This window comes from Penaeus japonicus, unplaced genomic scaffold, assembly GCF_977035675.1.
Source record: "Penaeus japonicus unplaced genomic scaffold, GWHDUDI00000001_assembly GWHDUDI00000024, whole genome shotgun sequence".
NCBI classification, from domain to species: Eukaryota; Metazoa; Arthropoda; class Malacostraca; order Decapoda; family Penaeidae; genus Penaeus; species Penaeus japonicus.
In genome coordinates this window covers 12,032,417-12,044,916 of record NW_028234426.1, presented here as the reverse complement: position 1 = coordinate 12,044,916, position 12,500 = coordinate 12,032,417, and the positions used below count along the sequence as shown (strand labels likewise).

Below are 12,500 nucleotides of genomic sequence, written 5' to 3'. Positions count from 1 at the left end.
ATGTTTATGTATGAATATATATCTGTATGGGTCAATAGATAGATAGATATGTTATCGATAGCTTATACAGGTTTCTGCAAGTAAAGAACAACTTGTTTCTGTATCCGAGTGAGTGTTGGACGTGTACACTGATTATTAATTGGGTATAGATATCGGGGGCTTTTGTAGACATGATTGAATCATGTATCATTTATCATGTAAACCTTTTTATTCTCTCAGTTACTCTCTATTTTATGTTTCATGAAAACAGAAAAAGAGGTTATGTATGTATTACTATTTGATTTTTCCCAATATTCTTGAGTATACAATTATAGCTTTTTACCATGCTGGTTAAAACTTTAGTTTATAGATATGAAAATATATATATATATATATATATATATATATATATATATATATAAATATGTATATGTATATATATTTATGTATATGTATATATATATATATGTATGTATATGTATATATATATGTATGTATATGTATATATATATTGTTTGTATGTATATGTATATATATATATTGTACGTATGTATATGTATATATATATATATTGTTTGTATGTATATGTATATATATATTGTATGTATGTATATGCATGTATATATTACATATATATTAGTTATATGTGTATGTGTATGTGTATATATATGTATATATATATATATAAAAAAATATATATATATATATATATATATATATATAATATATATATATATATATATATATATATATATATATATATATCCATATCTATTTGTACATGTATATGTATATTTTTATATGTATTTGTATTTATAAATATGTATAGAGGGAGGGAGGGAGAGAGGAGAGAAGGAGGGAGGAGGGAGGGATAGAGAGAGAGGGAGGGAGAGAGAGGGGGAGAGGGAGAGGGAGAGGGAGAGGGAGAGAGGGAGAGGGAGAGGGAGAGGGAGAGAGAGGGGGGGAGAGGGAGAGTGAGAGGGAGAGGGAGAGATAATTAGATACATAGAAAGATAGATATGTGTATGTGTGTGTGTGTGTGTGTGTGTGTGTGTGTGTGTGTGTGTGTGTGTGTGTGTGTGTGTGTGTGTGTGTGTGTGTGTGTGTGTGTGTGTGTGTGTGTGTGTGTGTGTGTGTGTGTGTGTGTGTGTGTGTGTGTGTGTGTGTGTGTGAGTGTGTGTGATATGATTATTATGTCTGGATAATTGGCTCTATCTTTTTTTTTTAGGTTCTATAAATCTTTGTCAGGCATTTTATTTACAATATGTTTCAATTGGAAGAATATTGTGACCTCCCTCTGACAACCATGGGCCAGCCAAATGACACTTCATTGATGGTAATAAAAAGCAGATAGGATGTAAAGAGAAATATTTGACTCATATGTAAGCAGGCAAAGTAAAAGATGGTAAGACAATTTTTTTTGCTGAACTGAGCCAGATAGATAGTTTGATTTTTAAAGTTATTTAGCAGTCTATGACTTATTTTTTTAATAATGAATCATTATATGCATTATTTTATAAATACTGTAAAGACATTACCATAAGCCACTTGCATTATGCAAGTTCTTGATAAAATGATTTTTTTTGTACTCTGCTATGTGAAACATTTCTGCCCTGAACAGATCTGTGTTAGGTTTAGTTTATTTATATATCTGTGTGATTGAGTGAGGGAGTGATTGAATGTGAGAGTAAGAGAAAGTAAGTGAGTGGGTGAGAGTGTGAGTACAAGTACGATTTTGAGTATGAGTGTGAGTACAAGTACGATTTTGAGTGTGTGTGAGTGTGAGCACAAGAATGAGAGTGTATGTGTGAATGAGAGTTAGTAACTTGTAGATTTATGAAGAAAAGTTCTAATTTTATGCTGTGATGTGAATGACTAAGAATGTGAAGTTTTTTTTTTGCAAGAAAAACTGAGATATGTTTATCAGTATTGTTCATAGGTTTTGTATGATAGGGAGACTTTGTTTTTGAGACAGGCCACATCTTAACCCAATAATGTCAGGGTGGTATTGGCTCCAACTGGACACATTGTTGGGGAAATTTGAAATGCACAGGCCTAACGCTGAAAGCCTGCAGGGTCCTGATGTGATATCGGGTCATCTGTTGTTAACGGGTTAAGATGCTCAGCCTAGGCTGAGCATCTTAAGATGTATGTTCTTTCTGTAATTTTCCAGATGACTTATAGAAGAAATATAAGTCTATATATGATATATTACCAAAGTGACTCTAATTAGCATTTGGTATAATAAGTCATCCTAACTGAAGGAAAAAATACCTTGAAATTCCAACAAATGGAAAAATGTAGGATGAAAGTGATCTTACCCTGCAAAAGTGCCAGTAGCAAAAGAGTTAATATAATTACCCCTTGATAATCAAAATTATACTTAATAAAGATGGGTAAATATTTATCTGAAAGATGTTCACCATGCTGCAAATTACAAAAAAAAGTATTAGCACAGAATAATACAAAGTATAGAGAGTACCACAGTATTAAAAAGGCAGACACTGCAGTAAGATGATTTTTGAAAATAAGATTGTGGTAGGTGTTTTGTTTGTTGTCTGTAGTGGTGCTGTTGCTGTATTTGGGGGTTTGGGCTTCCCTTTATAGGAAGCCCACACCATGCAGGTTGACAGCCACTTTTACTGTGTCACTTTTGCTGTCATTGTTGAGGAAATATGAAGTGGTGTTGTGTGTCGCCTGTACATGCTGTGCATTTGTCAATGTATGTGATAGTTTTGGGGTCCTCTCAGTTTAGGCAGGTGTCTGTGTCTGTGTGTGTGTGTATGGTCTAATCTGTGTTAGTGTGTAGAACTAGGGGTGATGTTTACAGCATACTTATGTGAGGGGTCCTTTCTTCTATAGGCAGTGGTGTATCTGTGCTTTACATAAGGAAGTTTTTGGTTTGTGCCCAAGTGTGACAAGACTTGTGTAGTAAAGGGTTTAGGTACTTATTTTGTTATAGGAGATGTTTATAGAATGGGCCATATTGCTGATGATTTTTATGCGGTATCTCAGTGGTGTCATGTTCTAAATAGCATTGTGTTAATGGATGTGTTGACATGTAGTGACATGGGTGCACTTTATTTTTTCTTGCATTTGCAATGAATTGTGTTCCTCTAGTGCTAACCCAATGATCAAGCGCTGTGTTTCCAAGGTGGGTGGTCCACTGGCTGAGAAATATTTCTTAGGTCTATTTTCCCTTTTGGGATTATTTTCTGAGAGCACAGCTGCGTACAATACCTTGCCAGCATTATTCTTGCTCTAAACCTTATGTTTGGAATACTGTTACCCTGAATATGTAAGACATGGTTCACACATTGTGAAATGTACAATTTCTATTTCATTGGCATTAAAAAGGTTGTAGTAGACTGAAATTGTAGTATGTACTCCATATGTCTGATCATGTGGATTAGACACAATATAAAGAAAGTAACATAGGATTATGGGAGGATGAAAGTAAGTTTATGATTTTTTTTGTGTATTTGATATAAGGGCTGAAAATTATTCTTTATACTATTTCCATGCATTTCTATGATTGTGATTATACTACACCAATAACATACATGTTTAGCATGTAACAAAGACACAAGCCAAAACAGTCTGATGTTTGAATCTCATAAAATTTAGACATGCCACCCACCATTTGGGATTATTTTTTTATGGCAAGTATATATGCCATCCATTGCCATTGGATTTTGGATGGGGATAAATTTGCTTGACTGATTTTTGGGACAGACACCAGTGTCACAGATATGACACCCAAAATGGGTTTTATTTCTGAGCGAGCGAGCGTCACTTGACATATTACATCTTTTCTTGCTCTCTTTCATTCACTCGTTATAAGACTAAACCATATTTGTGTTCATATTTATTTTGTGTTACTATCTTGTGAGACTTAAATTTGCCATCTGCCATGTTTTATCAATGCTGTCCACAATCCCTTATCCGAAACTTGTTGAATCAGTTGTTTCGGATTTCAAAATTTTTTGAATTTCAGAATGAGGGTGGTACCCCCAGCAACAACATATGAATAATCACAATAAGTAGGATAAATAAAAACTGCTGTTACCCATAGGGGTATCTGGAGCTCTTTTTGACATTTTCTCAATGAAATTAGTCTGATAACAATGTGGTAGTTTTGACTCCGATTGATCTAAATGCTGGGGTATTTCAAATGCACAGGCCCAACGCCTTGGGATATTCACCTGCTCTGGCTGCAGCCGATAACCACATGAAAAGCGAACGTCACTCTGGCTGTCAATGCTTGGTCACATTGGCATGTGGTGAATAGGTGTGGAGTTGGGGCAGCTGTTTGTACATCAAACAAGCCTGTTATGTAGAGATGACAGACGTTTCCCCACTCCCTGAAAAACAATCAGATTTCAGAACTTTTCAGTTTTCAGAATTTCAGATAAAGGCATGCGGATCTGTAATTTTATGAAAAGACAGAAAGCATCTTCATTTTTTTTTTTTTTTTTGTATTTGTGTACTTTTGTAAACAAATGAAAGAAAGAATCATTCCCAATAAAAGTAAACTGAGAGATGGGGAAGAGGAAGGAAACATGGTCTTATGACTGTTAGTGCCACATCACAAAACAGCCATACTGGCACAGGGTCAAATTGCAGCTGTTGGACATGGTCTTGACCAAATTTCTTTATTTTTTCTACCTGCACATCCTGCATCACTGGTACAAAGAGCCAGAGGTCAGCATGTTGCTCTGTGTCATTGCTCTCTGAAGATAGTGCTTGGTAGAGACCACAAAAGGGCACCCTTCATGGCTTTCTTTCCTGCAGCTGCTAGGAGAGAGTGGTGCCTTCTATGTTTGGGATTTTATACTAAACCTTTTTTGATAAATACAACAGTAGTTATAGTAATTATGATTGTAATTTGCTTTTTAAGTCACTAAATAGAGTTATTGCTCATAGTGATGGAGAAACACATTTATCCACTCTCACCTAACGTCAGATAAGCTATGACATTTAATGGCACATCCAAGTTAGCACCCATCCATATGATGAAGTCTTTGGTTTCTGTGTGAAATAAGTCTATCACATTTATTTGGAGATTCTCATTTTGTATGATTTGTGTTTTTTGTAGTTGTGCTGGAATAGCATAGTCCAGCATTAATCTAACATATTTTTTATATATATTTAGTCAATTTGAGTTTATAATCTTGTGCAGCATATCCAAGAAAAAGTTGTTTTGATTTGTGAATCTGTTATGACATTGTGCACACATTTAAGTAATGTAAGAAAGTTTAATTATCTAGAGTATTGAAAGAGATAATCATCAAGTAATTTTCTTTGCTTAATGATGTATGTATCATCATCCACTTAGTGGTATTAGGATGACCTCAGTTACCCTGATGTTATTTGGAAATCTTGTGTACATATCCTTCATTATGAAAAAATTAAGTCTTCTTGTAGTGAAGACTACAGCCCCCTATAGGTGGGATGGTGTCCCCTCTAGTACCATGGCTTGACTGAGAGCCTCCATCCTTTTGTCGGGTCATCGTGGTTCAGTTAGTTTGGATGGTTAGGGGTTCGAATCCCCGCTTGGATGACTTCCGTTTCGAAGTTCATTTCCAGAAATTTAGTGGGGCTGTAGATGCCAGTTGTCGATAGATGATGCTGCGTTAAGTTACTATTCTTAGTTGTGACTCTGTTCCGTAAAAAAAAAAAATTAAGTCTTCTTATACTTTTTGAGGAAGTTTCTGTATACTTTATGATATGGTAGCTTTTCTGCTAATCCTGTAGGAAAGTTGGTAGCACTCAGATAGTATAGGCTATCTCATATACTGAAATTTTCCCATGTGTTATATTTGCTTTTAATTCCTAGAATGGAGACCGTTCAGCTAATCAGATATAAATATTAATATGCATAATCATGGTTATGAACAGAGATGGAGAGCGTTCAGATGTATAACGATGTTATTTATATTAGATTATATTGATTTGGTGCCAAAGAAGTTTGTAGGCTCTTCAAACATTATTTAATTGGATTTTATTTTAAATGGTGAAGCCTTGGGAATGACTGTTTGTTCTTTGCTATATTTTTCTTGTTCTAGTTTCAGCAACTTTAGAATGCATGAATGCATGTTAGGAGAGTATTTGTGATGGAAATGTCAAAAGAGAATGAGAACAATATGAAATCCAAAAATTGTGCAGTGAATTAAATCTGTGTAATCAAACATATTTAATGTGAAAGAATAGTGAATGGTAGTTCTGATAGTAGGTACCTTAGATAATCATACATTTTGTGAAAGAATAGTGAATAGTATTTGAAATGATAGATACCATAGATCAGTGGTTCCCAAACTATTGTATATGAGACCCCCTTTTTGCTTCCAGCTTACTCACATGCACCCACCCTGCTTTTTTGTATTTATATGAAATTGTGTATTTTTTCTTGTATTTATATCTTAGTATTGTTTAGAAAAACAAAGATTTTTTTATTGTATTAAAGCAAATGAAACAAAATGTGTGAGGAGAGCTAACCTAATCAGAAACAGGTTGATAATTGACAGAACTATACTGTACACGTATGTAAGGGCAGAGGGCGATACTTGTTCTCCTATTTTGGGAACCACTACCTTAGAGAATCATATAATTTGTGGAAGAATAGTTTATGGCATTTTAGATTGTTGGCACTATAGATTACCATGTATTTGGGTGAGAATTGTTATGGTATTTCAGATAGTAGACACAATCAGTTTGTGGAAAAATGAGGAAGAATATTTCAAATAATAGGTACCATAGATAATCATATACTTTATGGAAGAATAGTGAATGGTATTTCAGATGATAAATACTGTAGATAATGAGCACTATATTATGTGTTAATGGGAAAAATTATGGTAGCATCTAGGAGTATATTGAAACAAAGAAAAAGATTAAAGTTGGGAGGTGGGAAACTAGTATGTAGCAAATATTTAGAAAATGGTACATGACATGCAGTAAATTTCGTACTGAGTAGGAGTGACTGGTTTGAAAAAAATATTTTGGAATATTATTTCAACTGAAATGATAAGAAATAAATTGCAATTTTATTTATAGCTCAGATTCAAGTTAGCAAGTGGAGAAGATCTTAATGGCAACTGTCCAAGATATTATGAAATGTTTCAACAGTATAATTCATATAATGTCTAGACTTTGCATTCAAAACACACAAACTATATGCAGTGGAAGAGAAAGAAAGAATGAGGATACTCCACCTTTGGATCTTAAAAAGTCTGAGATATAATAGACAGTAAAAATGATATGTAATGCAAGATCAGGGTGGATGGCACTGTAATAAAAATGGGAAAATGCAGCTGAGGAAAAAAATCTGCAGAGAAAAACAAGGAATAATGCATGGGTTTTGATGCAGTTTTCTAATGTATTCCTAGTGAGTTTATTTTTATGTATAACCTGTATGTTGCTATTGTAGTGTTTTTACCTTTCTCCATCTTTTTTTATTTTACTATTTTTTTTTGGGGGGTGGGGGGCATGTATACCTTCATTGATTTGATATGTATTTTTTTTGTCTTTCTGTTTACTTATTGTTATTGTTATTATTTGTATTATTTGTATTATTATTTCTTTTTGTTTTTTGTTATTGTTATTGTTATTGATATTATTATTATTAGTATTACTATTATTGATATTATTATTACTATTATTACTATTATTGTTATTATCATTATTATTATTAATGATATTATTATTATAATTATTTTGTTATTATTGTTATTATTACCATTATCATTATCATTATCATTATCATTATGATCATCATCATTATCATCATTTTTATTATTATTGTTGTTGTTGCTATTGGTATTGTTGTTATTATTATTATTATTATTATTATTATTATTATTGGTATTATTATTATTATTATTATTATTATTATTATTATTATTATTATTATTAAAAATCTCACCTGTGCACACATGTGCCTGTGTTTATTTTTTTTCTGTCTACTGTACATGGCCATGAAATGGATTATTCAAAATGTTCTCTTGAAAGCTTAGTGCTACTTATGAATATTTTAAATTACTTCTGAGTTGAACAAGCTATTGCAATATTGGAAGCATTGTCATCATCAAAGAATTTTATGGTTAGATCTAGTTCTAAAATATGATAATAGGGGTTGAAAAGGATATTTTCTTAGTAAAAGTTAATTTTATTTTAAGTGATAAAGTTTTGTTCTTTTTATTAAAAATCATGGTTTGTATTCTTGTCAGATGACTCATTTGCCATAAGAGGTCCATGCTTATTTTTATGCAGAAAGTTTACTGTCTCCATATTAATTAGAAAAATATTCAGAACAAGTCATAAAACGTAAATGATGTTGCTTATGAATAGACTTAATATACATTGATTAAGAAATATGGTGTATTAGCTCAAGTTTTATTGATGTGCCTGTTAAGAAATGGAATGGAAATCTTGAGCAGCTAACATTTGGTTTCAAGGAATACTTGTTAAAGGGTGTTCTTTGAACTATCTTGTTTGAGTGCACTATTTGTTGGCAGGAAATCTTTTCTTATTGATTTTTTGTTTGATTTCTTTCAATTTCTTTCACATAATAACCTGTCAAGATCTGTGAAATCAAATGTTTACAATAAACAATCCTAATACAATACCCTGCTTTCATATATTGATATAATGGACATTTACAATGTGTACAATGTAGTGCAATGCATAACGTTATATTTATTTTCACTTTTGTATGTTGGTATTGTAATAGGATGAACAATTATATTAATATATCTCTGCATTGTTCATCTATTCTGTAATTTTGTGTTGTGAGCTTCTTGTCCATGATATGAACATTAGATCATTAGATGTTCTGAAAAGTAATGCCTATTCTAACTCCTAAAATCAAATAAGTAATGAAACATTAAACAGAAAATGAGTTCATTAAGGCATGTAAATATAATTATCAGAAAGTGTACAATTTTTAGATATTAGATTGGAAGCAAAAATATGCTAGGGTAATCTGCTTTTCAGATTGTAATATTTTTCTTCTTTTTTACAGAAAGAATATGTCTTTCAAATTGAACATTGTCTCATCTGCAGTATATCAATTTTGTTTACAACTTCACATATCTAAACTATATTAGAAAATGAAATGCAAAAAGTTATGGCTACCGAATGCTTCAATAGATAAGGGAATCTGTAAAACTATCTGCTTTTGCAAAATTGAAATGTGGAAGGTTGTGATGGATAGAATTTTATGTTATTGCAAAAAATATTTTTTTCAAGGAAAATGAAATAGAAGTATTGGTATTGACTTGTGCAGTCTTTGAGATTAAAGAACCAGTTAGTTGAATGAAGAGAAGTTGCATGAACATTATTCATATTATCACCAGATCCAAGTATTTCTACATAATTACCTGTTTGAGTGAGATGGCATTTGGAGTATATTGTAGCATAGAATAGTGTTTCTTCTCTAGTATTTGAATCATAACAATCACTCAACACTCACTTGTTATTTATAGCCATGACTCAGTTAAAATCACTTGGAAGTGGCTTCTTAATTGTGTAATTGATACAAGGACGGCAGAGACTCATGTTTGAAAATGTTATATATTTAACATGAAAAAAATTCATCTATTTCTACTTCACCCATACTGTATTTTATGTCTGTGACCATGCATATATTCAGACATCAAAACATGCAAATCCTTTCTGGCTAACTGCCCTTTATCAGTATAATTATTATTATCATGATATTTTGACATAACTCAGATGCTCCAACAACCTGATTCTTAAGCTGAAAAAGTAATGAATTGTGATTGTGATTTGTTGATATCATTTATCAGTGTATTTGTGACAAAAAATCACTAGCAATATTATTTTTGTAATTGAAGGGAGAAAGATAACTGTGACATTGATATTGTTTTTTTTCTGTTTCAATTCAGTTACAAAATGTTACAATTGCCCAGATCTCTGGTAATATGAGAAGGATTTTTCTGGGAATGTACATTATTGCGCGCTTGTTGTAATAACTGTCTCATCATTTACTAAATTCGCAATGGAAATCATGCACAGAGGGAAAACTTTAAAAGAATTGTAAATTTTCAGTTTTGCAGTATTTACTCAGCAGTTTGGAATGCCTGATAACTTACATCCTCTTTATTAATTCATTTTATTCTGCTTAGCAATTCGAAGGTCATTTTTTAAAAGTATCCTGACATAAGACCTTTGTACACAATTTATCAGGATGTCCCGAGTGTTTAGTTGAGATGACGCAACCAAGAATTTGAGTCTCTCATATTATTCACATTTATTTTCCTTTTCCTCCCGCAGACACTGTGCCTGGCCCTCGAAACTACATACCCTCATCTTTTAACTATAATGTTAATCGGTGCATCGCAACGCTCTCCGTCCTATGCATCCCGCCAAAGTGAGTACAGTTGTTTCATTGATTTTTTTTTAAGTGTTGCTAATCCCAGACGAGTTGGAGTAATGGAGTCGGATTTGGGATGATGTATATTACAAAAAAATGTGGATGCGAGAGAAAATATTTGAAAAAATGTTAGGCAAGCGCATTTTTGATTAGCGAATACCACGCTCTCTTTGTTTTTCCCCTTTTACTAATATTTCAGTTTTTTGTTATATTTCACCCAGTAACATCCCCATTTTCTAGTGTTATTTTTTGTAATTTTGTATTATTTTCAATAATTTTCTCTCGCATTTCTAAGAGTAAAACATTTTGACTTTTTTTTTTTTTTTGCTAGGTCCGCTGGTCTATGCGTTTTGTTAACAGATGCAAGAAAACTTTAAATATATATATTAAAACATACACATCTACTGAATTTATTCCTGTGTTCATGTGCAGTAGGCCATTAATTAAAGTGTCCCACAAACATTCTCTCTGACAAATGGCTTTGGTTGTCTCATAGAAAACGAATTGAAAGAAAGTGGGAAACTCGTGGAGCTGGAAATCGAAAGGGCAGTCTTTCTTCTCCTTTCATCGGTTGGATTGCTGTTCGCATCTTGTTCATTTGTCATTCTCTCTCTCTCTCTCTCTCTCTCTCTCTCTCTCTCTCTCTCTCTCTCTCTCTCCTTTCCTCTCTCTCTCTCTCTCTCTCTCTCTCCTCTCTTCTCTCTCTCTCTCCTCTCTCTCCTCTAATCTCTTTCTCATCTCTCTCCTCTTTCTCATCTCTCTCTCTCTCCTCTCTATCTCTCCTCTCTCTTTCTCCTCTATCCTCTCTCTTTCTCCTCTATCCTCTCTCCTCTCTCTGTCTCTTTCTCCTCTCTCCTCTCTCTTTCTCTTTCTCCTCTCTCCTCTCTCCTCTCTCTGTCTCTTTCTCCTCTCTCCTCTCTCTCTCTCTCTCTCTCCTCTCTCCTCGCTCTCTCCTCTCTCTCTCTCCTCTCTCTCTCTCTCCTCTCTCTCTCTCCTCTCCCTCTCCTCCTTCTCTCTCTCCTCTCCCTCTTCTCCTTCTCTCTCTCCTCTCCCTCTTCTCCTTCTCTCTCTCCTCTTTCCCGCTCTCTCCTCTATCTCTTAATCTCTATATGTCTATCTATTTCTTTATCTCTTTTCTCTCTCTCATTTGTGGGGGAGAAGAGTGTTCGAATATAAATTTTCCTTATCTGTACTTGTTTTTCATTCTTGAGCCTGACCACAATATCCGAGAGAAAAGAGAAACATGAGAGATTGGTGATGAAGTCTATTGCTTCGAAGAGGAGGAGGAGGAGGAGGAGAACGGGGAAGGGAGAAGGGAGAGGGTAGAAGGAGATGGGGGAGGAGAAGGAGAAGAAGGAGAAGGAGAAGGAAAAGGTGAAGGAGAAGGAAAAGGTGAAGGAGAAGGAGAAGGGGAAGTAGGAGGAGAATAATGATGATAATGATGGTAGTGGAAATGATAATGATAATGATAACGATGATGGTGATGATGATGATGAGGAGGAGGCGATGGATGGAGGAGGAAGGGAGGATGAGAACATGGAGGAGGAAGGGAAGGAGGGAGGGAGGGAGCGAGAGTGGAGGTTTGGAAGAGGGAAGAGGCTAGAAGGAAGAGGGAAGGGCACATTGGTTCTGAGAGCAGCCTTGGGACGGTGTGTCTGAATGCCATCCTGATTGGCCGGGTTCTTGAGAGGTGCATTCTGTCGATGGCTGGCTGCCCTCTTTGTGCGTTTCTATCTGTGTGTGTTTTTTTTTCTGTATGTGTATTGTGCATTTGTATGTGGATATCATCATGCAAGTGCAAGTGTGTTATGATTTATATGCATGGTTTGAGAGATCGTTCCATGTATAAGCGCGTTTGTACGTATGCGTGTACATGTGTACGTGTGTGCGCACGAGGGCTAATCCCTTTGGACACGCCCATCGAGGGTGAACCCAGATAACACAGGCGAAGCTGCATGTCAGAAACTTCCTCCCTGTTGCTTTCCAGGACCATCCTCGAGTCAGGCCGGGAAGGGGAGGGGGAGGAGAGAGGAGGGGAGGGGAGAGGAAAGGAAAGGAGGGGAGAGGAAAGGAAAGGAGGGGAGGGGAGAGGAAAGGAGGGGAGAGAGGGGAGGGGAGGAGAGAG

At 34.5% G+C, this 12,500-nt stretch overlaps 1 protein-coding gene across 2 annotated transcripts in view; it reads left to right on the top strand.

The window, feature by feature from the left end:
* LOC122257499 (MAGUK family member discs large 5) overlaps positions 1-12,500 on the top strand; it is a 273,185-nt gene that overhangs the window by 8,148 nt on the left and 252,537 nt on the right. For both annotated transcript variants that reach the window (XM_086550677.1, XM_086550676.1), the window contains exon 3: positions 10,276-10,372. In XM_086550677.1, coding sequence (XP_086406803.1) covers positions 10,276-10,372 — 97 coding nt within the window. The remainder of the gene's footprint in view (positions 1-10,275; positions 10,373-12,500) is intronic.